Genomic DNA, 22139 nt, shown 5'->3' with positions numbered 1-22139 from the left:
GTCTTGGTCCCGGTTTTCCTGCCCCATCTTCCTTTTCCCCCTTCAAGGTTGGATCGGGATCCTTGTGGGGTTCTGGTGCTTGAGACTGTTACTCCAGCAGGGACTCGAGGTCGACACGTTCCTCGACCGTGTACCAGATGGCCGACTCGATGATCTTCAACACCACGCGCAGATCGGTATCGTCTTGGGGATGGTCAGCATATTCGTTCCAACACACAAACATTCGATACGGGCCACAGGAGGAACACAAGCGCAGGACGCTGTGCGACCTAAGAGGGGACTGCTCACCTCGCGGTGCATAGACCAGGACGAACGTCTCAGGAAGGGGGCTCCTCGGCATCATCCAGGCCCTGGCGGCGCCCGCGGCCTCCCTGTTGCCCTTCCCCCAGGCCATGGGGTGGCGCTGACCCCAGCCCTTGGCGAGGACCTCGGCGATGTCGTCCGGGTGCAGGTTCATGTGCATGCTCCGATCCGAGTTGTGGAGGTGGCAGACCTCACCGTTGCCGCAGACGTTGACGGGGTGGCGCGCGAAGAGGGCGAAGCCATGCTTCTCGATGCACGAGGTCGCGATGCCGAACCGCGCGGCCTGCGCGGCCGACAGCCTGCTCATGACGCCCTTGAGCGCGGCGAAGGCCGCCGTGGACCCGTGCTGGTCGAGCTGGCGCTGGGGCGCGAGCCCCGCGACCGTTGGGCGGGGCCCGGGGCGGTAGGGGAGGTTCTGAGGGGCGAGGATGCCTGATGCCGGGCGGGAGGCGGCGCCAGCCGAGGGGGCGCTGAAGGGGTCCCGGAGCACGAAGAGGCGGAACCAGGCCAGCCGTGCGTAGCCCGATAGGGTGGGTGGCGTCCCTCCGGGGCCCAGGCGGAGGAAATTCTGGTAGTCGTTCCAGACGAGCAGGAGGATCGGGACGGCGAGGATGAAAGACTCCAGGAGATAATGGGGGACAAAGTGCATGCCCATTATGAGGAAGACCGAGCCGGCGAGGAGGGCATTGGCGTCCAATGTCATCGAGAAGGGATCCTGTCGAATGACCATGTTCACGGCCTGGCTTGGGACGTCGGTGGCCGAGCCGAGGATGAGGCTTTTCCTCTCGAGGCGTGGGCTGTCCATACTGACCGGGACATCGGTTACAGTGTCACTTGGTGCGAGTTGTTCCGTCTGAGCAGTCGCTAAGAAGGACATGGCAAAACTCCGGTGACGGCCCTGAGAGGCGCGGGAGGAATTGAGTTGTATTATTGGGTTTGTGCCCACTTGGTTGGAACGTGGGGGTTCAAAGGCCAATGTGGAAGCAGAGCAGTAAGGAGGCAGTCTAATAACTGGTGTCAAGTAAAGCTTGACAATATCATGAAGGCACACACGATGATGAGGGGCCAGGTCAGCACGCACGACGCTTACAGAAACAAAATGATGAGATGGGTGTAATAACTGTGGGACAGGGTGACGGAAATGTGCGGTAGTTTGGGTATGTGGTCACAAGGACGTCAGTTTGAGACCGGGGCGATCTTCTGTCAAGCGAGGAGAGAGGAGATGCGGCTAGAGGGCCTCCTAAGGCGAGGAAAAGGGGCGATAGCCTTCCCGTTGACAGCTTTCCGGGCGGGAAGAGTTTCTTTGACAGCTCACCGTTGAGTTGGGCAACGCAGATATGGGATATAGAGTCCAGGGCGTGTTTGGAGACGGGAGTGCGTGCGTTGGCGATAAGCTCGAGAAGCCCAAGTCAGGCGAAGAGGTTCGTTGTCAATGCAGCAGGGCCGCAGCAACTGGGTTTAATACCTACGCGAACCCCACGAGGTTTTGCCGTCTCATGCGGCAGTCGGTATGGGAAGGCGGCCCAGCGAAGTGGTATGCAGGATGAGGGTTGAAGTCAGCAAACTAACAACGGCCAGCAGCTCAGGCAACGGGCAGGCGGGCAGTGGCTACCGGTCAGCTGCCCTGCTCTGGCTCGATTCCGACTCGACGAGGCCAGCAGTCCCACGCCCAACGCCCATGCCCATGCGGGAACCATGCAGTCTCGCCTTGAGCAATGCATTTGTGGCTCTGCGTGCGACCTCAGGGACGACGTCGGACGCACCAGCCTGGGCGTTGTAAGAAAGGGGACGACGGCCGGTGGCATAACGGGCCAAGTCCTCCGGCACATGGACGCAGATCTGGGGCAGATTATGGCAGGTTGGGGTAGGTGGGCATGGGGGAGGGGGCACATCGAGCCCCGCCTGGTGATGCTGCTCAAGGTCAAGCCCAGCATGGACCGACCGGCTCGACCCAAGGACGGTAAGCGGCTTGGGGGAGTCTGTGTCAGCCTGCCAGCGTGATGTGATGCGGCTTCACACGGCCTGAGGTCGATCGTGAGCACGAGACCAAGAAGCCAGGAGACCAGCAGCCACGCAGCAAGCTGGAGGAGAGGGGTTCGTTGGACAGACAGGTCGAGAGAAACCCGCCCAACAACGTCCGCCTGCTGCGAACACGAGCTGCCGAGTTCCTCCTCGTTTTTGTCTGCTCGCCCTCTAGCCTCTGGCCTGCATCGAAGCAAGCACGGCTGACACTGCTGGCACACCGACATGATGAACGTCTTGAGCCATTGTTTGTTCGTGAACTACTAATGTAAGGCAGCGGAGTCGGGGTGTGGACATGGAGTAATGCAACGCGGGATGACGTCGATTCTGGGCCCTTTTTTGGGTTCCACTCATTCACGAAGCCCGGGGTGTACAGGCGGAGGTGGACGTCTGGAGAAGCAGAGTGCATCGTGACGGATCAATCTCAAGGTGGCCGTCGCGATGCTGCAGCTGTGCACTCAGTAGACAGCGGGAGCCGGCGGTGATGGTGAAGGCGAACCTCCGGCGACCGGCTTGAGAGTGAGTTGACTGGGAGGCAGACTCAGGCAGTTAAACTCTGCTGCGATGGATCTCAGCTGAAGATTCTACCAACTACAGGTTGCCAAGGCTCGTAGTCAGCCTGCAACATGTGAAGAGAGACGTCCAACCTGGCGCCAGGCGGGTGCTCTGCTCGTATCCACGGCAACGCCCTCGGAGAATTTTCTGCTGTGGCTGGCGAGACTCGACTGTGTGTCTCTGTGCTCGCTGTCCAAGTCCGAAGGGTGAAAGCACCGCAGTGCAGACTTGTGGCACTGCACCATCCACAACAGAGGACGTCCGTAGGATTCAGTATTCGTTGGCATGTGCTCTGTCGGGCTGCTTGCTGACTAGGCTGGTGTTGGGTTTCACCAAGCAGGGGCGTAGGGAGCAAATTGCCGCCGCCCCTTTCCCAGGACAAGAAGGGCGACTGCTGCATGCTTGTCGGGACGGAAGGCAATTCAGACGACGTTCATCGCCATGGGAGGACTGGAGGGACAATTGGGAATGATTGGGTCGCTGCTGGCTTCTACATGTAGCTTTATTCGCTGTCGAACGTCCGGAAAAGGAGAAGGTCGAGCGAGGCGCGACGAGACAAGGGCGGTATCAATGCCGTCTGTTGCTTGCACCAGACGAAAATAGAAACGCTGGGTTCTATTGCCTGGTACCTGAACACATACTCTGGTACCACGTCGGCAATATTGCTTGCAAAATCAAGATCGGGAGCCCTGGCGTGCGAGCGTGCGTGGCAGGGCGATCGGATATTAATTGCAATCCCAGCCCTTGCGGCCCCAAGAGGTCCAGACTCCGAGGTCGAGTCGAGGAGGTGGGAGGTCAGGTCATTCACTACTGCACTTCAACGGCCTGTTTGTCCTCGGTCTCAGGTCTCAGGAGGGCCCCCGGTTTTTCATCAAACCAGTTTCGCTAGAGACGGGAGAGATACGCGTCCGTCTCCTAGTCATTTAGAAAAAAAAGAGGAGCCGGTCCAGCCATCCCAGAACACCTGGCAGCCAGACGCCTGCAGTTCTCGCAGTGTATGTACTTGCTGCGTCTACTGTAGTGACGTCTACGTGATTATCAACAATTCGTGCCTCGAGTCATGGGAGAGTAAGAGAGTTGGCACCTGCCGGATTGATTGCTGAAGACGTGCATTGGCACTGCGAGTACAGCAAGTATCTCGCGAGGAAGAAGAAAAAAAGGAGCCTAATCCAGCCAGTTCCCCCGTGGCGAGTAGACCATCTCCTGTTAGTCTAGGCCATAGTACAGTCTAGTATTTCCCCCGAGATCCTGGACAATGTGCAGCAATCTTGAATTGTATTCGGCAGAATGCACACGCCCCCGATGGCGTTAGTGCCTGCATGAGCTTCGCAGCAAAGGATGGCGGGTTGCGGCTCTCATAGGATGAGAATGTCCGTTGCTCAGCAACTTTTCCTGCACACCAGGCTGGTGCAGGCTGGACCGCATCCCATGTAACCCACAGGTACTGCCCACCTGCGGCGCTGCAACCCGCATGACGACGGTCTCCAGCGTCCCTGCCAAATTTCAAGGGAAATCAATCAATCGATTGTCTGTCGCCCGGTCCCCAGCCCCCCAGGTACCCAGGTCCCCACACAATCTAGGCCCACCCGCTGGGTACTGTGCGGTGCAGCGCCCTTTTCCTGTCTTTGTCCTCCAATGTTTGAATCCGGCGACTGGTCTCCATCCCGCGCTACATGTGCTCTTTCCTCGGCCAGGGACGACTAGCGGTACTAGTGAGGTACATCCAAGCTAAACCTTGGCCTTTCCATCCCAACCCCCTCTCCCACTTCTACAACATCCACGCTCATGATTTGTTTTGCGCTGTGTCTCTGGAAATTGGAAACGCTCTTCATCCCGCAGTGGACACCAATCTTTCTCCTTTCAACCTCGCAGCCCAGGCGTCGTCCCAACGAGCACTCCTCGGCCTAAGGAAAGACGGACGGGTACACGCGCGATAACCCCATAGTCGCAGATCTCCTTCTCGACTTGAATATCTCCAGCCAGCCGTCCCTACAACGCTCCATTCTGTCCTGGCCGTCCAATCTACTCCTGACGTCTCTTGTCAACCTCCTTAGTCACTCCTCCCTGCCCCTCCACCGACAACAACCTCCTCAACCCCCGCGACTCTGGCCCTGTTTACTCGCTGCCGCTGCCCCAGTGATCATCAGCTCGAAGCTTGACCGAAACATTCCCCCCAAACCTTATTGCGACTCTTCGGACAAGACACGCAGCAACTTTTTTGTCTGCCTTTCTGGTCAGCGCCACATGTCTGAGCTGCCTCCCCGACCGCGTCCATCTTGACTCCCCGTCTGCCGCCTCTGGCACGGCTCCCAAATTACCTCGATACGTCATGGGGTTCTCTAACCCCCTCCGCTCGAGGCACGGCCATGGGCCCCAACTCCCCGTTTACGAGAAGGTCGCCAAAGATCAATTGTCCTCTCAGGAGGAGTACGATTCCGAAATCACAGACGACGAGCGCGAGGACGACTCCTCCGCCGCATCATCCCCCAGCCGAGACTCGAGGCGGACAACGTCCTCCCTGTCTTCGAAAACGAACATGCTCAAGCGGAAGCTCAGCATCAACTCCACCCTGGCACCGCCAACAGCTGCAGCCGCAATGCTGAGTCCTATAAACTCCAGGCGGACCACATTCACCCTCTCGCGCCGTGGCAATGGCTGGAAATTCTACCGACTCCCCCACAAGATCACACGTCTGCTCTGCCTCGGCCTCTTGGTAGGCATGATATTATTCATCTCCGCCCTATACCATGCCGGCGTGTCAGAAAATAGGAGGGTAATGAAGGGCGAATTTCCGCCGCGGCCACCGGGTCCAAACACATGGGAATCTTTCAGCTTTCTCACACGGTACTACGGAGGCATCAGGACGCTTGTGCCCTTCAAGGACAACGTGTCGCAATACCCAAGACTCGTCGATGAACTCCCCTTCAACGGTACTGAAGGCGAAGGACCGGCGTTCTTCACGGGCGCACAGGAGCCTGTCGAGAGCAGCGCTGTACCTCCGAGCAAAGCATTCGCCTCCGAGTACAAGAAATCAGTATTCGCCAACGCCGACAAGGTTAACGAGTGTTTCTTGGACAGTGAGCAGAACTTCAAAGTTCCACATATCCGATATTATGATGGGCGTCCCGCTGGATTCCCTCAAAACGTCCTGGGCTCCTATGAGCTTCTGGATCTCCCTGAGGATATTTGTTTCGAGCGCCACGGCAGGCTGAGTCCATATGGATTTGGATATTCCGTCCGGGCGGGTGGTCTAGGTATTGGCGAGCATGGGGACAAGGAAGGTTCGCAGCTGGTGTGGAAGAATGGTCAGAAAATTGACTGGCGCAACACCGACTGGGCTGATGTACAGCGTCGGTGCTATCAATCCAACGCAGAGCGTTATAAGCCCCTTACTCGCAGGCACCACCCCCCTCGCGGGTTCTATATCAACGAAAATTTCGCCAACGAGACCCTCTTCCGGAGAGATGACGCCATATCCAAGATCGGGGAGGCTCAGGCGCCTGGCGCGGTCTCGGACGTCGCCAGCCCCCCACCGAAGGAGCACAAGGGCAAACCTGCCGATGAGGCAGCCGACAAAGCAGTGCAGAAGCCAGAGAATGGCGATTTGCCCCGGACAGCTATCGTCATTCGGTGTTGGGATGAGTACCCGTGGAGGGAGGAGGACATCCTCTATCTGAGAACGATCATCACTGAGCTGTCTCTTGCGTCTGGCGGACGTTACGACGTCCATCTGCTTGTTCAGGTTAAGAACGATGCAGCATATCCCATCTGGGCCGACGATGAAGTGTACGAGCAGAGGATCAAAGACACCGTTCCTGAAGAGCTGCGAAATATGGTTACTCTCTGGACTGAGACGCAAATGCTTTCTTTGTACCAAGGCATCCATGACCTGTGGACTCGAGGAATGGACTTGCCTGTTCATGGTGTGTACCGTGGACTGCAGATGGCCATGCAGTACTTCGCATACAACCACCCAGAGTATGACTACTTCTGGCAGTGGGAGATGGACATCCGGTATACCGGCCACTACCTCGACCTATTCACCAAGATGGAGCAGTGGGCTGTGCAGCAGCCGAGAAAAGGTCTCTGGGAGCGCAACAGTCGCTTTTACCTACCAGCAGAGCACGGCACCTGGGAGGATTTCAAGCAGATGGCGCGTGTGCAGTCCGAGATGGGAACTCCCAGTGCCGAGAACATGTGGAATGGCCTGGGCAATAAGCCGAAGCCACTCGAGTATTCTCGCGGGGAGAAGGTCATCTGGGGCCCAGTCCGCCCCGTCGACGAGAAAGACTGGTACGAGCCCGAAAAGGATCCAGTCCCGCCACGAGCGTACGAGCACGACAAGTACCAATGGGGCGTTGGTGAAGAGCCCGACCTGATCACCCTGAATCCCATGTTCGATCCGGAAGGCACGACATGGCTGCTGGCTGACGATATCACCGGCTACAACGAGTCGGAGGGCATCGGCAAGCCTCCCCGTCGCGCCCAGATCATCACGGCTTCTCGAATGTCTCGCCGCATGCTCCTGACCATGCACCGTGAGACGGCGTTCAAGAAACATCATGCGTTCCCCGAGATGTGGCCCGCAACGATAGCCCTGCAGCACGGATACAAGGCCGTCTACGTCCCACACCCGCTGTACGTCGATCGCGAGTGGCCCACCCAGTACATGGCTCGAGTCTTCAACGCCGGCAAGAACGGCGCTACAGGTGGCTCGAGGACATCAGTATTCGGCCAGAGAGAACACAACCTCCAGGGTCTGTCGTGGTTCTATAACTCGGGCTTCGCGCCGAACCTGTACCGGCGCTGGCTAGGGCTGAAAGTCAACAACGACGGCGGCGAGGAGTTCGAGCAGATGAGGGATTTGAGCAAAGACGAGAGCACCGTCGGCCAGATGCGAGGCGGCGAGGGACGCATGTGTCTGCCACCGATGCTGCTGCATCCCATCAAAGGGGTAGAGCTGCCGGTTGAGGAGGACAAGGTCGAGGAAGTAGTTGTTGAGTCAGACCCGGCGGCATAAGCAGGAGAGATAAAGTCGGGCGCATATGTATACGGCGGAAGGATCGCTGCGCTTACATAGGTGACACTAAACGGCCTCCTCCCTTGCGGAGGTCTCACACATGGGCAACCGGCCGATCGAGGCGGGCAGCCGGAAAGCACTACCAGGAGTTCTTGGCGTCAGATTTTCGGGGAACACGGGCCAAATCACAGAGGCCTTTTTGGCTTACGGGCGGCGGGCGCAAACACGCTCATGAAAGCATATCATCATGTCTGGAGCAGGGGAACGGGGTGTCTGGCCTACTATAAGCTTGGCTTTGTTCTTTGGCTATCCTGCTGCGCTTGGGTCTCGCCCGCCTGTTGAACATCGGATGGTTCTTTTTTCATTTTGTTTTGTTCCTCGGCGCCTGTCCCTCCTTCTTTTTCCGCCATCCATATGCAGAGAGATGCGGTCCTCCTCATTCATCATAACTGCGCGGGGGGAACATCTGAGGCGCTGGGTAGAAAAAGGGATGTACTGTACATACTCTTGTGATAGAATGCACCACGGTGCTCTAATTATGAGTGATAAATGACCCTGGACACCGTTGCTTGTTGGACTAGGCCATTGGTGAGGACTTTGTCTGTATCAGGCTCCGCATTCCGGACGCGCACAGGGTGTCCCGATGCTCGCTTCTGGCCGCCATGATCAGCGGATTGGGCTGGATGCTGACATGCTGTACGTGAAGATCTGCGGGCGCGGCGATGGACCACTGTCTCACTGCCCGTCACACGGGGATCCGAAGGGCCAAGCAGCTCCCACGAGGCACTTTGCTCGGCGGTTAATGGAGCTTCGCCTGCAGAACGTCAATGGTTGTCGATTCTGAGTTGTGAGATCTGACCCAATTGTGCACGGCAGAGAGAGGAAAAAAGGATGGAATAGTCTAGGCGTTGTGTCCTTTCGCCGGTCGGACAGCATCCTGGCCTGATTTCGGCCGAGATGATGCTGATACGTGTGTGCATTTACAAGTAGGGATAAGTTACAATTTACTCGCAGCTGGTCTGCACCACATTTTTTTGCTCTGATGTCTTTGCTCTGTTCAGTCCATGATCGAGACGTTCTCCTCGCGTCAACGGACACATACTGATTAGGACTTCGTTCTTCAGATTTCCTTCCTGTGATGTATATAACCAACCCCGTGGCTCTTCTTTTGGGTGGTTCCGTTCTCTGCGGCCCCCTTTCGCAACTCTCCATTTGCTATCTTGAAGTGTCTACTGTGGACCGCGCTTTTATGCTTCGCCTGGATATTTTGCGTTCCATGCCCAAGCCTCACGGCCACGAAACGAGTTGCTGTCACTCGTATGAAATGCCATGTTGGTTTTCATGCTTTGACCGTTGAGTATTGGAAGGCTGGTCACCTTTAATTTCTTTGGTTTGATTTCCATGGATCGTCGAGACCTTATTTGCGGTGCTCCACAGTAATATCTCCTGAATGATAGGGTATCTGATATAAGCTTCTCGACAGAGCCTCCATTAATGTCGTAATTGTGTGGATATCCAAAATAGAAAACACCAAGATAAGTTGGTTAGTGCTTTAAATGGTATCACCGAAAGTCGCATAAGCAGGCTAGTCGGCCGAGTCGCTTGCTTCATGGACCTTGTCATAGACTTTACATTCATACAATCGCATACATGACAATTATCCGTCATGATCCCTCTCTACTTGCTTGCAATGCTCATTTTCCCGATACGCCTAAAAGTGCACAACGCGCCGACTTGCATGTTCCTCGTCTGGGGTATTGAGAACAGAGCCCGCTCGTATTAATCAACCATCCGTTGCGTTTGGGGCAACGTCTAGACGACCCTCTTGACTTCGAAGAACCTCCTCAGCCACCAGACCTGGAACACAGACTCGCCGATGACCACGCCAATGATGAAGACGTTCCACCACTTGACCCGGCTGTTTGTGCTCTCGGCAGTGTTTCGGTGGGTGCGCTCTCGGACGACAATGTACGACTGCTCGTCCTTGACCTGGGCGAGGATCTCCGACAGTTTGCGCACTGAGAGACCATGTTAGTACAGAATGAGAGAATGACAAAGACAAGGCGCCTTTCTGTTCGCGTACCTTCAGCCTCGAGGGGATCCTGAGGCGTGTCCGATTCGGAAACGTAGACAACGCCGTGGACATTGAAGGAGACCTCCTTGCTGGACGAACCCCAGTGCTCGTTGCCAAAGCAGTAGAGGTATTTGCCGTCGTGCTTGGCATCGAAGGAGTGGTCGCCGTTGGAGGTGGACTTCTCGAAGACTTCGTACTGGCCAACTGGGTTTGTGATCTAAGCGGAGGCGCCTGTCGTCAGCAATTGAAATATTACACCACTCGCATCAGGCAACAAGACGGAAGAAGCTCATACCCAGAAGTCGATCTCCAGATTTCCTGCGCCGCCGAATTCCCTGTCCCCAACCTGAAAGGACACGGTCATCTTGTCATCCTTGTGGAGGACCTCATGGAAGCACTCCCGGCCGTGGGCTGGCAGCTGGATGTTGTGTGCTACTGCCGAAGTGAAGAGCCCGGCTGCCAACAGCAGCGACGATGCTGAGAGGAACTGCATCTTGGGCGTTGTTGTGGGTGGGGTTGGGGATATATTGTTTGTGGTGATGTCTTGTCGTCGCGGGCGCGGAGCCTCCAGCAAAAAGGGACAAGCTGGCGATTATTCACAAGCTTGGAGCTTTCGCAGCTGCGACTCGGCAGGCCCAGCGACCTTGGGAGGAGCGGATCGCGTGCTGTTTCGCCGATTGGGTGGATTCTACGGGTGGAGATCGATACGGAGGTTGGGCTGAGAGCTACCTACACATTGCACAGTGGACAGTGGACGAAAGAGGTATCGGGGGACGGACCCGAGGTACCTGGATTGGGCGGACCCAATGGCACGAATGGGTATGCAGGAGAAGGCGAACAGGATTGAGGAGCACGGGCCCACCTGCCCAGGTAGGCTGGTCTGGCTGGTGTTTGGGTGGGCAGGAGAAGCCCACAACCCCTCGCAGGTGCATCTGCGCACCTGCCCAAGTGTTCTGGCTGCGTACCTGGGTACCTAGGTAGAGTGGAGGCGGCCGCTGGTTGGTCTGGCCCCCTCGATGCCTTGCTTCTGCTCCCGACTGCTCGCCGAAAATCTGGGCCTCAGTGGCCGTCACCAAGAGGTGTTAGGGGCGTGGTCCGCCTCCTCCCTGGCAGCGAGCCCGGTACTGTCGTTGGTAGACAGGTAGAGAGTGCTGATTCCCTGCCGCCTCCTGTCACTGCAGTCGCTGTTAAGCCAGGGCCAAGGCAAGTAAGGCCTGTCCCGCTGCCCGAAAAAAACCACCAATCTGTTCTCATTCAACAGGCCCCGTTATTTTTCTACCGCCCAGTCTCTCCCACGTCCAGTCCTCCCTTCACACCGACAGTATCCCAACGACACGACACGACAAGACCACGAGCATCACCTCGCCCGACCTCTATCAACACTGACACTGTGAGACCCCACTGCATGTGAGTCTGGCCTGCCCCCTTTCCTTGACTACCGCCATCATCCTCTCTCCATCGCATCGCAACAGTCCACCTCTATCATTATCATCGACATCGTCATCGTCACTCTCTCCCTCCTATCAAGGGGCAACCTGCAAACGACACGCGTGTCTTGTGACCCTGACCTCAATCCCGTCCTGCACCCTCTACCCATTTACCTGTCACCTTCGCCCATCTCAGCGGCAGCCTGGCGACACCTTCTCTGCATTCCTGCTGCCTTGTCCCCGAGTCTTGCCTTGCGGCGCCCGTTCCTGCTATCTGTCATCTACGCCGCCTCCGAGTACAAAGGTGTGCTCTCTCTGCCGTGGCATCAGCCCTCGCGCCGCCCACCCATCCATCGCAAACAACTCGTCACCATCCTGGCACAGTCGAGTATCCGACTTGCTGACCCCGATCCGTTCGCGCAGATAAAGGGTCTTCTTCTCGCCTCCCCAGACACACCCTAGCTCAACCGTCGTCACATACCGCCAACATGGGTCTCTCCATCTCAAAGCTGTTCGACCGTCTGTGGGGAAAGAAGGAGATGAGAATTCTGATGGTCGGCTTGGACGCTGCCGGAAAGACTACGATTCTCTACAAGCTCAAGCTGGGTGAAATCGTCACAACCATCCCCACCATCGGTATGTCGGCCCAACTCGCTCCAAAATAACCCTCACTTGCTTGTCAAACACGGGATAGCTGGCATGCTGACCCCCGTAAAGGCTTCAACGTCGAGACGGTCGAGTACAAGAACATCTCTTTCACCGTGTGGGATGTCGGTGGACAGGACAAGATTCGACCTCTGTGGAGGCACTACTTCCAGAACACCCAGGGTATCATCTTCGTCGTCGACTCTAACGATCGCGATCGTATCGTTGAGGCCCGGGAGGAGCTGCAGCGCATGTTGAACGAGGATGAGCTGCGCGATGCCAACCTCCTGGTCTTCGCCAACAAGCAGGATTTGCCCGTAAGTATTCCCTCATGCGATCTACCGCCCCCCCCCCCCAAGTCAAACGAATGTCTTTTCTAACTATTTGACAGAACGCAATGAACGCCGCAGAGATCACAGACAAGCTTGGCCTCCACAGTTTGCGACAGCGTGCCTGGGTATGCCTCAAACCCTCCGTCCTTTAACCCTGGCGCAGTACACTGACCAACTAGCAGTACATCCAATCCACTTGCGCTACTTCCGGTGATGGTCTTTACGAAGGTCTCGAGTGGCTTGCCACATCCCTCCGCAAGGCTGGCAGCGCCTAAGGTGTCACGTTCGACGGATATTCCTCGGCAGTCCGCACTCGGTTGTGCCTCGCAAGTAACCTCAACGCAATCGATTTTATTTTAAGGACATTGAACCAGGACATAATGCATCGCAAGGTGGTCACGAATGAATCAGTAGAGCCGCTAATCGGGTCAATCGAGGTCATTTCGCACGCTTGGTCTTTCGCGGAAAGAAAGGCGGGGAACGGGGCGCAACGGGGCAAGGAATCTTTGTACGATTTGAGGATATGATTCCGACTTTTTCAAGACACGTCACGTCCCTCTTTCATCAACAGCATTGATACGAGGGAGGGAGTGGGTTACGAATCAAAACGAAAGGCATTATATTGGTCTGGTCTTTCTATCCTCGCCGCCTCTCGAGCTTTAGATACGCGAGTGGGAGAGAAGGAGGAATCAGTGGTCCACCCTTGCATCAGCTCGCTCCCCCCGCCTCTCGGGCTCCTTCTTGATACGCAGAGCAGGAGTCTTCTTGTTATCGTCGTTTTACATAGACTGGTTTTATTTTGCTCTTCCACTGCGCCTCGGTCTTTCTCGCACGCGTCATTGGGAGAAAGAAAAACCTCACGTCTTTCCGTCAAGCAACCGCTCACTGTCTTGTGCCAAGGGCGTGGTTGGGGTCGGCATTTGTGCAGTCAAGTAAACAAAAAAGTACGCAATACAAATCATCGTCTTTCTAAGCATTTGGCCAGCTCCCGCTCGCCGAGGTGTGTTTGTTGTCTATTTGCAGGCTGACACTTGGTCATGCTGCAAAAGTTTGTCTATTCTAACACAAACAACAATCCTCGAGGAAACATTCTAGAAGCGAGAGCGAGCCTCTGGTCCCTTGGTGCATGCGCAAACGTCAGCATCTGTCCGGCTCGGATGACCACACTAGCAAGTCGCTGTGTTTCATCCCTCTCACAGTTTGGTTCCCCTTGGCCCCTTGGTGGTCGAGATTGGATGAATCTGGGTTCTTCAGTGGACTGTACATGAGTGCCTCTAATGCTACTGCCTATACTCGCTTTCGAAATGGAGAACAGGTGGGATCTACTAATTGTGAAGCCTAAAAAACTAGCTCCCCGCCTCCCCCCCCCCCAAAGCCAAACTACCGTCAGGCTCTCGAACAAGGCGATGTAAGCAAGTAGCTCTGCAACCTCGAAACGAAACAGGTGGCCTCTGCTGTCGACTCGTCTGCCTCGTCGTTCTTCCTTTGTCTCGCCCGTCCCGCCCCGGCAGGAGTTGACACGCTCCCGGCTGGGCCTGCGGGTCCCAGGGTCCTCTCTCCCCTTCTTCTCTTGGGGGGGAGTGTCAGGGATCGGATCGGTGCGCACAGCCCGTGTGAGAGGATGGGGTATCCTAGGACCTTCTCTCGCCTGGTGCTCGATGTTCTGGACAATGGAACAGCACTGTCCTGGACATTGGCGAATGGGTAGGCTTCGCGTAGACAGCCTATGCTTGGAGTCTGTACGTTAGGTGCGGTAGCCGTTGGTTGTCGGACTTGTGTGCCGAAGTATTTCGCTTCAGGACACATAGAGTAACAGTAGGTGAACGGTTTCCGTCATGGGAGTTATTTCGAATCATCGAGATGATATGCTAATGGTAGTCTTAGAAGTTGGAATTGTTGGTATCATGAGAAGAGATGTAAATGTATGTACAATCAAACGCCGATACATGCCACGGTCACAGCCTTTCCCCACGAGACACAGAACCCTATTTCCCGAACGCCATTCATGAAATCATCACCCCCGGAAACCCCTATGACTTGTCCTCGGCCTTCACCTCGAGACCAGACCCGTCCTCCTTGACAGACACCACAGCCGTGTCGCCCATCTTGATGTCGCCCCTGATGATCTTGTCCGCCAGGTTGTTGCTGATCTGGTGCGTGATGAGCCTGTTGAGCGGCCTCGCGCCGTACTTGGGCTCGTACCCCTTGTCGGCGAGCCACGTCCGCACGCCGTCGGGGACGCTGAGCGTGATCCTCCTGTCGTTAAGGCGCACCTGCAGCTCCCCCAGGGCGGATGTCGACGATGTCCCGCAGCGCCTCGCGCGACAGCCGCTTGAAGAAGATGAACTCGTCGAGCCTGTTGATGAACTCTGGCGGGTAGTTGGCGCCGACGACGTCCATGACGGCCTTCTTGACCTCCGGCGAGATGGAGCCGTCCTCGCTCTCAGTGTAATTGTCACCCACGATTATGTCTGCGCCGAGGTTCGAGGTCAGCACGATGATGTTCTTGAAGTCCACCTTGTGGCCCTGGGCGTCGGTGAGGTAGCCCTCGTCGAGAACCTGCAGCAGCAGTGCGGAAATATCACGATGCGCCTTCTCGAACTCGTCGAACAGCAGCACAGCGTACGGCTTCCTCCGCACCGCCTCGGTCAGCTGGCCCGCGTCTTCGTAACCAACGTAGCCGGATGGGGCACCGATGAGCCGCGAGATCGTGTGCTTCTCCTGGAACTCGCTCATGTCGAAGCGCACGACCGCGGACTCGGTGGAGAAGAGGAAACCCGCGAGCTTCTTGCACAGCTCCGTCTTGCCCACGCCTGTCGGGCCTAGGAAGAAGAAGCTGGCGAGCGGCCTGTTCTCGCCTGAGAGCCCGGCGCGCTGCATACGCACGGCGTTGGCGACGGCCTTGAGGGCTTCGTCTTGACCCTTGACGGACTGCCGGAGAGTGTCTTCCATGTGTACGAGCTTCTCGATGTGCCCTGACGTGAGCTTGGACACAGGTATACCCGTGATGCGAGCGACCACTTGAGCGATGTCGTCCGCGGTGACGCTGTCATGGATGAGAGTACCGTCTGTCTTTGCCTGTTCTCCCTCCTTGGGCAACTTTTGCTCCAGAGACGGAATGACGCTGTACCTGAGCTCGGAGGCACGGCCGAAGTTGCCCTCTCTCTGGGCCATCTCCAACTCGACCTTTGCCTTTTCCAGATCTGCCTGTGTCTTCTTGATGGTCTCGATCTCACCACGCTCACTATCCCATCGCTCATTGAGCGTCTTGACCTCGTCTTGCAGCGCCTTCAAGTCATTCTCTAACTTTTCCCGACGCTCCCGACTCGCAACATCTTTCTCTTTCCGCAAGCTTTCCAGCTCGATTTGAATGGTCATGATCCTCTGGTCAAGTCTCATGATGTCCTCAGGCTTGCTCTCTTGCTGCAGTCGCAATGAGCTTGCAGCCTCATCCATCAGGTCGATAGCCTTGTCCGGGAGGAATCTGTCTGTAATGTAACGGTTCGAATATGTGGCGGCCGCAACCAAGGCCCCGTCTGTGATACGAACACCATGATGGACCTCATACTTGTCCTTGATACCACGCAGAATGCTAATGGTGTCCTCCACTGTGGGTTCATTGACCAGAATGGGCTGGAACCGCCGTGCCAGCGCGACATCCTTCTCGATGAGCCGGTACTCGTTCAGCGTGGTCGCACCACAGCACTGGAGCTCGCCCCGTGACAGGGCCGGCTTCAACAGATTCGAAGCATCGATCGAGCCCTCGGCCTTGCCGAGCCCGAGCAGGGTGTGCAGCTCGTCGATGAACAGGATGACCTGGCCCTCGGCCGCCTCCACCTCGCTGAGCACCTTCTTCAGGCGCTCCTCGAAGTCGCCGCGGAACTTGGCGCCGGCGATCAGGCTGCCCAGGTCCAGCGTGACGACGCGCTTGTTCTTTATGGACTCGGGGACGTCGCCCCTGACGATCCGCAGGGCCAGGCCCTCCAGGATCGCGGTCTTTCCCGTGCCCGCCTGGCCGATCAGGACGGGGTTGTTCTTGGTCCTCCGCGAAAGGACCTGGATCGTCCGCTGGATCTCCGCGTCCCGCCCGATCACCGGGTCGAGCTTGCCTTCTTTTGCTTTGGCTGTCAGGTCGATTCCGAATTGTTCGAGCGCCGGCTTCTCTTCCCCGCCACCGCCCATATCCATCCGGTGTGTCCCCCCTGGTGGATGCGGCCGGCCGTTTGCATATTGTCGAACTGTTGAGACGGTGGGGAGAAGTCGCGGAGAGTTAAATTTTGTTGTTGTCGTGGGTGTTAAAGCTGAGTCGGCGATATGTGGCCGGAGAGCTAATACTCTCGTGGTGGCTGTTCGGCTGGTTTGCGCATTTGCGATGCGCCGTGTGGACGAAAGCAGTTGTCTTCTCGATAACATGATGAAGCAACAGTGATGATGTATGGATCTATGTTGCAAAAGGGAAGTTGAGAAAGAAAACAGTCCCTCGTCCTCCCCATGAAATAATTCCTGGACTGGTGGGCCCACCGAATCAACATCAAAAAGCCGAGTTTAACCACGCTATGACGACGAGGAGACTGGATATCTCGAGAATCTTCGAGCTCCGGCCGCGGCTGCAGCTCTCAACACCCTTGTCGCCACCTTATCGATAAGGAATTGAGACCCACATCCCTGCTTCCCCATAAATAAGTTTTCGGCCTCAAATTTCCAAGCACGTCTTTTCACATTCTCACCACACACGAGGGGACAGGCAAGCAAGCGCCTCGAGCAGGCGCCTCGAGGTCGTATTTTGCGATATCTGTCCCCAATATGTATTAGAGGTAAGCGATTGACTTTACATTGCCCCCCACCAACAATACCTACGTGATGAATAAATTGGTCCGTGTTTCTGAGCAGCTTAAGACCCTGTTCATATGAGGAAACCAACAAGCACTTCTGTGCGTTTCTGATCTCTTGCCTCACTTTGCACTCTTGCAATTTCGTCCCATATAGCTCATCAGAATGCTGACAATTGCATCAGGATATGTTTCGTCCCCGGCCTTGCGCTAACGTGGGCATGGGCCTGCTGTAGAGCAGGAGCATCGCAGCCACATCACAGCCTGTCGGGTGCTGCGATGATGGCTTGACTCAGAGGGCTGCCCCGTGTATCTGCCCAGAGACGATCCTCGCTGCCATTGCTGTGGCTCGGGTGTGTCTCAGATAAATAGCACCTTCTAGCTGAAGCTGTTGCCAACGATTCCACAAGAAATTAGCGTAAATGCATCAGGAGACATAGATCTACCAAAACTTGTCAACTATTTGTTCCAACTATCTCAACATTTTTGGCCGCAATGCAAATGATCCATACCAAGATTGAAGGCCAGCAGTTCGACTTTGAATTTTGACTGCTCCATTTGATATTGCAGAGTCGTCTTGTGACGGGAGTCCCGGTCTCGCTACGGTCCAGTCAGGGATGCCATCACCAGAGAGCGACGACCGGCCTGACTTGGGCGCTGAGAGGCCCTCCGAACTTCTCATATTCAACATGCACAAGACGTTGTTCCAAGCCGGACGAGATATCGATTGCTGGAATTGGACATATCACAAACTAATTAAGAGGTTGGAGAAACGCGACTAATCACTAAACGCCATTCCTCATTGAATGTAGATGTTGAAAGCTCGGCAGCCACACAGTGTTGAAGAATCTTTTTGTCCCCGCTCCGTATCCCATATGCCCAGACCAATCTCTTCTGTTTCAGCGTTTCGTGATGTCGTAGGTAATCGCAAATGCAAGTCATGTCAAAGTTTGTGAAATGGGTATCTACACCGTCTAACTGGTTCGTTCCGCATCCGCGTAAGACCACTCCTGCCCCGGCCTTTTAGTGGTGGAAAAGGCGGATGTTCTGCTCGATGAAGGTGATGCCCAGGTTCTCTGCCGTCTCGAAGACGGGCTGGTCGTTCTGGCTGCCGCCTGGAGCCGCGATGTACTTGACTCCGGACTTTGCGACACGGTAGACGTTGTCGGTGAAGGGGAACTGTGAGAGGAATCAGTCTCAGGGTTCTGTCACAACATGAACAGTGGGGTGTACTTACGAAAGCATCACTCGACACGGCGACATCAGTGAGCTTACCAAGCCACTCCTCCCGCTCCTCGGGGGTGAACGCCTTGGGAACATCGTCGAAGGCTGCCTCGAAAGCCTGCCTCTCCGGTCCATCCTTGGGCAGCTGGCCGCTGACGAGCAGGTCGATCGCGTTGCTCTTGTCGGGGCGCTTGGTGCCCTTCTTCCACTTGATGCCGAGGACACGAGGGTGGAATCGCAACCACCAGTTGTCGGCCTTGTCACCAGCCAGACGCGTGCAGTGAATGCGCGACTGCTGGCCGGCGCCGAGACCGACAACCTGGCCTCTGGCAGCGTAACAGACAGAGTTACTCTGCGTGTACTTCAGGGCAATGGTAGCGATCGTGAGATCACGAAGAGCATTCTCAGGGACGTTAGCATCCTTGGGGGTGATGACGGTACCGAACGACTTGGGGCTGATCTCGAAGTCGTTGCGCTGCTGAGCAAGCGTGATGCCGTAGACGGTGCGAGTCTCCTTGGGGTTGGGCTCGAATTCAGGGTCCATCTGCAGGACGAGGTATTTGCCACCCTTCTTCTTCTTAAGAATCTCCAGAGCCGCAGACTCGTAGCCGGGGGCGATGACACCGTCTGAAACCTCCTTGGAAATAATGCTGGCAGTGGCCATGTCCACGACATCGCTCAGAGCGATGAAGTCACCAAAGCTGCTCATGCGGTCGGCACCGCGGGCACGGGCGTAGGCCTGGGCCAGACCGGACTCATCGATGCCGGGAATATCCTCGACAAAGTAGACCTTCTTCTCTTCGGCGGTAAGGGGGAGGCCAATAGCCGCGCCTGCGGGTGAGACATGCTTGAAGCTGGCCGCTGCGGGCTTGCCCAGGGCTCGCTTGAGCTCCTTGACCAAGGGCCAGCTGTTCAGAGCATCCAGCAGGTTAATGTACCCCGGAGAGCCACCCAGCACCTTGAAGGGAAGCTTCCCCTCCTTAACGTAGGAAGCTGCAGGCTTCTGGTGTGGGTTGGCACCGTACCGGAGGGCCATGTATTGCAGACCGTCGGCGGCATATTGCTTTCGGAAGAAGTCGGAGATGGCCGCATCGTAGTCCGCGGTGTGCTCAAAGGCCTTGAGGGCGTACAGCCGGCGGCTTGACTCCTTCACCTCACCTGCCTCGATCTCCTTGAGGAACTCTGCGTAGTCGGCAGGGTCCGAGAGAATTGTGACGCGCGAGTGGTTCTTCGCAGCTGCACGGATCAGCGTGACGCCGCCAATATCAATCTCCTCAACAGCTTCGGGAACGGTGACGTTGATCTTTGCGACGGTGTCCTTGAAAGGATACAGGTTGCAAATGACGTAGTCAACCTTGTCGATGCTCTGCTCGGCCAGGTCCTTCTCGTCCGAGGCGAGGTTGCGTGCGAGGATGCCGGCGTGGACGGCAGGGTGAAGGGTCTTGACGCGGCCCGCCAGCATTTCGGGGGCCTTGGTGATGGCCGAGATGTCCCTGGGACAGAATATCGTGAGCAAAACCAACACAGCGGCCACACAAAAAGTTAAATGTTGCTGGGTTAAAGATTCTTCCATACTCGACGGGAAACCCAGACTCGCGGATCATCTTGGATGTTCCTCCGGACGCCAGAATGCGGACATTTTGCTGGACCAGCCCCTTGGCAAGGTCGAGCAGGCCAGTCTTGTCGTAGACGGAGACAATGGCAATGCGCTGTCCTGCGGATTGGGTTTGTGTGGCCATCTTGGTGGTGTTGACTATTGCCTGCTGCGAGATCGGTACTAAGAGGATGACCGTTCTGTGTTCGAGTGTATGCAAACAACCAGCCAGGTGAGGAAGACGGCGGCTGAAGAAACAATTCTGAAAACACAACAGGCTACAGCAGCGCCTCTTTTGGAGTCTGGAGAAGATGCAGGTGTTTCTCTGCTCTGGCGGTGCACAAGAAGAGAAAAAAAACCAACTACAACAGCTTTGCTCCCGCGGGGTACAGAAATTTGGAGGGGCTTATCTCGAACCCTGTGCTGCGCTGTAAGGCCTGTGACGTCCTGCCCAGATCCAACAAAGTTGCAACGATTTTCATTGGGTGATCTGACAGAGAGTCCTGGCCGTTCTGAACGCTGAGCTCCGTTGCCCCCCTGTCCCCAGGTCCCAGGATAGACACTTCCGGTGCTTGCTTGGACTGGGGTACGCGAATAATCTCCAAACGCTCTTTCATCAGACGCGTCTGTACGACCTCATGCCCCAAGGGCCACCTTCTCTACCTCCAACTCTGCCAACCCCGCCAGTCGAGTCGCCTTTCTGCCTTTTCTCATAGCGACACATGCATCCCGATGCCTATGTACGGTGAACAAGGGAACAAATTGGTACTTTCCCCTCTGTCAGGGCACCGGCGAGTCCGTGGACTTTAATAATCCTGAATCTGACTGACCAGCTCGTTCCTTCAAGGTCGGTCATGCCAAGAGGACACAGAACCTGGCGAACCTGCCTCCATACCAGACCGAGCTCGTCCGTGAGGTCGCCCGCGAAGTCCGAGATCTAGACCGTGATGTCGCCAGTCTTCTTGAGCCCTTCCAAGGGTCCTTCGATCCCAACGCTGACCAGGCAACGGCGTGCACGCTCCTTGTCAACCACCTTTCGATGAGGCGGAATAAGCGGTGTCTGCTCGCGTATCACAAGACGAGGACCGACAAGCTCGAGGAACTGGTCTGGAGCGGCGCGGATGTGGTTGACCTGTCCGGGCAGCAGGTTAGGGAGGGGGCCGGATCTGGTCCTGGCGGGGCCGGCACGCGTCCTGGCGACTCGGGGACCAGCAGTCTCAGCCCGCAAGAGGAGGACTATGTGAGGCAATTCGGCGATCTGCTGGCGGCATACAAGGGTCAGTGGACCGATGTCGATCTTACTGGCAGCCTGGAGCCTCCGCGAGACTTGTTCATCGACGTGCGGGTGTTGAAAGACGCAGGCGAAATCCAGACTGAATACGGGTAGGCCAGGAACATCGGATTCGGCTGAGACCAATCGCTGACATTTCTGTGCAGTGCCATCACTCTGACCAAGAACAGCCAGTTCTACGTTCGACAGGGAGACGTGGAACGACTCATCGCCCAGGGTTACCTCCAGAAGCTGGGCTAGAGAGCGACATCGCAAGGTGTCACGCGCTCGACCCAGCAGATCGTGTTGCTCGAGTGCTCAACGCCGCGGGGCCTGCAATTGTCTTTGGATGAATTGGCCTGCGCCGAGGACTGACAAGACCAGCGAGCTAGCCGTCATTTTTCCGCGGAGTTGAAGCAAGCAAGCAAGCAAACAGAGCTCGGCCAAGAGGAGCATGCTGCGATGCTGTTAAACAGGTTATCGCCTGCATGACCTCTGCATTGCTGATTTATCCAGCAACAGGGTCATGATGCGCAAGACCTGACGACGACATGAGATGGCTGGGCCCTGGGCTCTCGCGAAAGTCCTCTTGTCACGCGGGCCAGAGCAGCATGACAATCATTCCCCCACGCCATGTCCGACATCGTAGGAACATTGGATTCGAGCTCACGAGGTCCGCGGTCTCGACCATTGGATCGGCTTTACAGGCAATTCACATGCATGAGGGGCCGTGCGGAGTGAGGGGGTTAATGAACTGATGGTGTCACAGTCGTCTGTCCTGCCAAGCGGGGGACTGTAGGCAGCGTGGGAGGGGTTATGCACGATGGGCGTTGTAGTCAATATG

At 56.4% G+C, this 22139-nt stretch overlaps 7 protein-coding genes across 7 annotated transcripts; 3 read left to right on the top strand and 4 right to left on the bottom strand.

Moving 5' to 3' along the window:
* Positions 1–88: 88 nt before the first annotated feature.
* INS49_008665 (uncharacterized protein) lies at positions 89–1108 on the bottom strand (the record flags this gene model as incomplete). Its single annotated transcript, XM_043169404.1, has 2 exons — positions 89–183; positions 289–1108. 2 exons carry the CDS (start codon positions 1106–1108, stop codon positions 89–91), a joined length of 915 nt encoding a protein of 304 aa, XP_043027084.1.
* A 4101-nt stretch (positions 1109–5209) lies between these two features.
* On the top strand, positions 5210–7900 carry INS49_008664 (uncharacterized protein; the record flags this gene model as incomplete). Its single annotated transcript, XM_043169403.1, has 1 exon — positions 5210–7900. One exon carries the CDS (start codon positions 5210–5212, stop codon positions 7898–7900), a length of 2691 nt encoding a protein of 896 aa, XP_043027083.1.
* Positions 7901–9712: 1812 nt separating this feature from the next.
* Positions 9713–10467, bottom strand: INS49_008663 (uncharacterized protein; the record flags this gene model as incomplete). Its single annotated transcript, XM_043169402.1, has 3 exons — positions 9713–9918; positions 9984–10191; positions 10270–10467. 3 exons carry the CDS (start codon positions 10465–10467, stop codon positions 9713–9715), a joined length of 612 nt encoding a protein of 203 aa, XP_043027082.1.
* Positions 10468–11889: 1422 nt separating this feature from the next.
* INS49_008662 (uncharacterized protein) lies at positions 11890–12653 on the top strand (the record flags this gene model as incomplete). Its single annotated transcript, XM_043169401.1, has 4 exons — positions 11890–12037; positions 12119–12363; positions 12438–12503; positions 12561–12653. 4 exons carry the CDS (start codon positions 11890–11892, stop codon positions 12651–12653), a joined length of 552 nt encoding a protein of 183 aa, XP_043027081.1.
* Positions 12654–14408: 1755 nt separating this feature from the next.
* INS49_008661 (uncharacterized protein) lies at positions 14409–16560 on the bottom strand (the record flags this gene model as incomplete). Its single annotated transcript, XM_043169400.1, has 2 exons — positions 14409–14631; positions 14705–16560. 2 exons carry the CDS (start codon positions 16558–16560, stop codon positions 14409–14411), a joined length of 2079 nt encoding a protein of 692 aa, XP_043027080.1.
* A 1670-nt stretch (positions 16561–18230) lies between these two features.
* Positions 18231–20170, bottom strand: INS49_008660 (uncharacterized protein; the record flags this gene model as incomplete). Its single annotated transcript, XM_043169399.1, has 3 exons — positions 18231–18386; positions 18445–19924; positions 20007–20170. The coding sequence occupies 3 exons, from the start codon at positions 20168–20170 to the stop codon at positions 18231–18233; spliced, it is 1800 nt and encodes a 599-aa protein (XP_043027079.1).
* A 587-nt stretch (positions 20171–20757) lies between these two features.
* Positions 20758–21556, top strand: INS49_008659 (uncharacterized protein; the record flags this gene model as incomplete). The annotated part of the gene is made up of 3 exons (XM_043169398.1): positions 20758–20790; positions 20873–21408; positions 21463–21556. The coding sequence occupies 3 exons, from the start codon at positions 20758–20760 to the stop codon at positions 21554–21556; spliced, it is 663 nt and encodes a 220-aa protein (XP_043027078.1).
* Positions 21557–22139: the final 583 nt, after the last annotated feature.

This window comes from Diaporthe citri, assembly GCF_014595645.1.
Source record: "Diaporthe citri strain NFHF-8-4 chromosome Unknown scaffold_3, whole genome shotgun sequence".
NCBI classification, from domain to species: domain Eukaryota; kingdom Fungi; phylum Ascomycota; class Sordariomycetes; order Diaporthales; family Diaporthaceae; genus Diaporthe; species Diaporthe citri.
The sequence above is the reverse complement of the archived record's forward strand: the minus strand, read 5'-3'. Positions and strand labels throughout refer to the sequence as shown.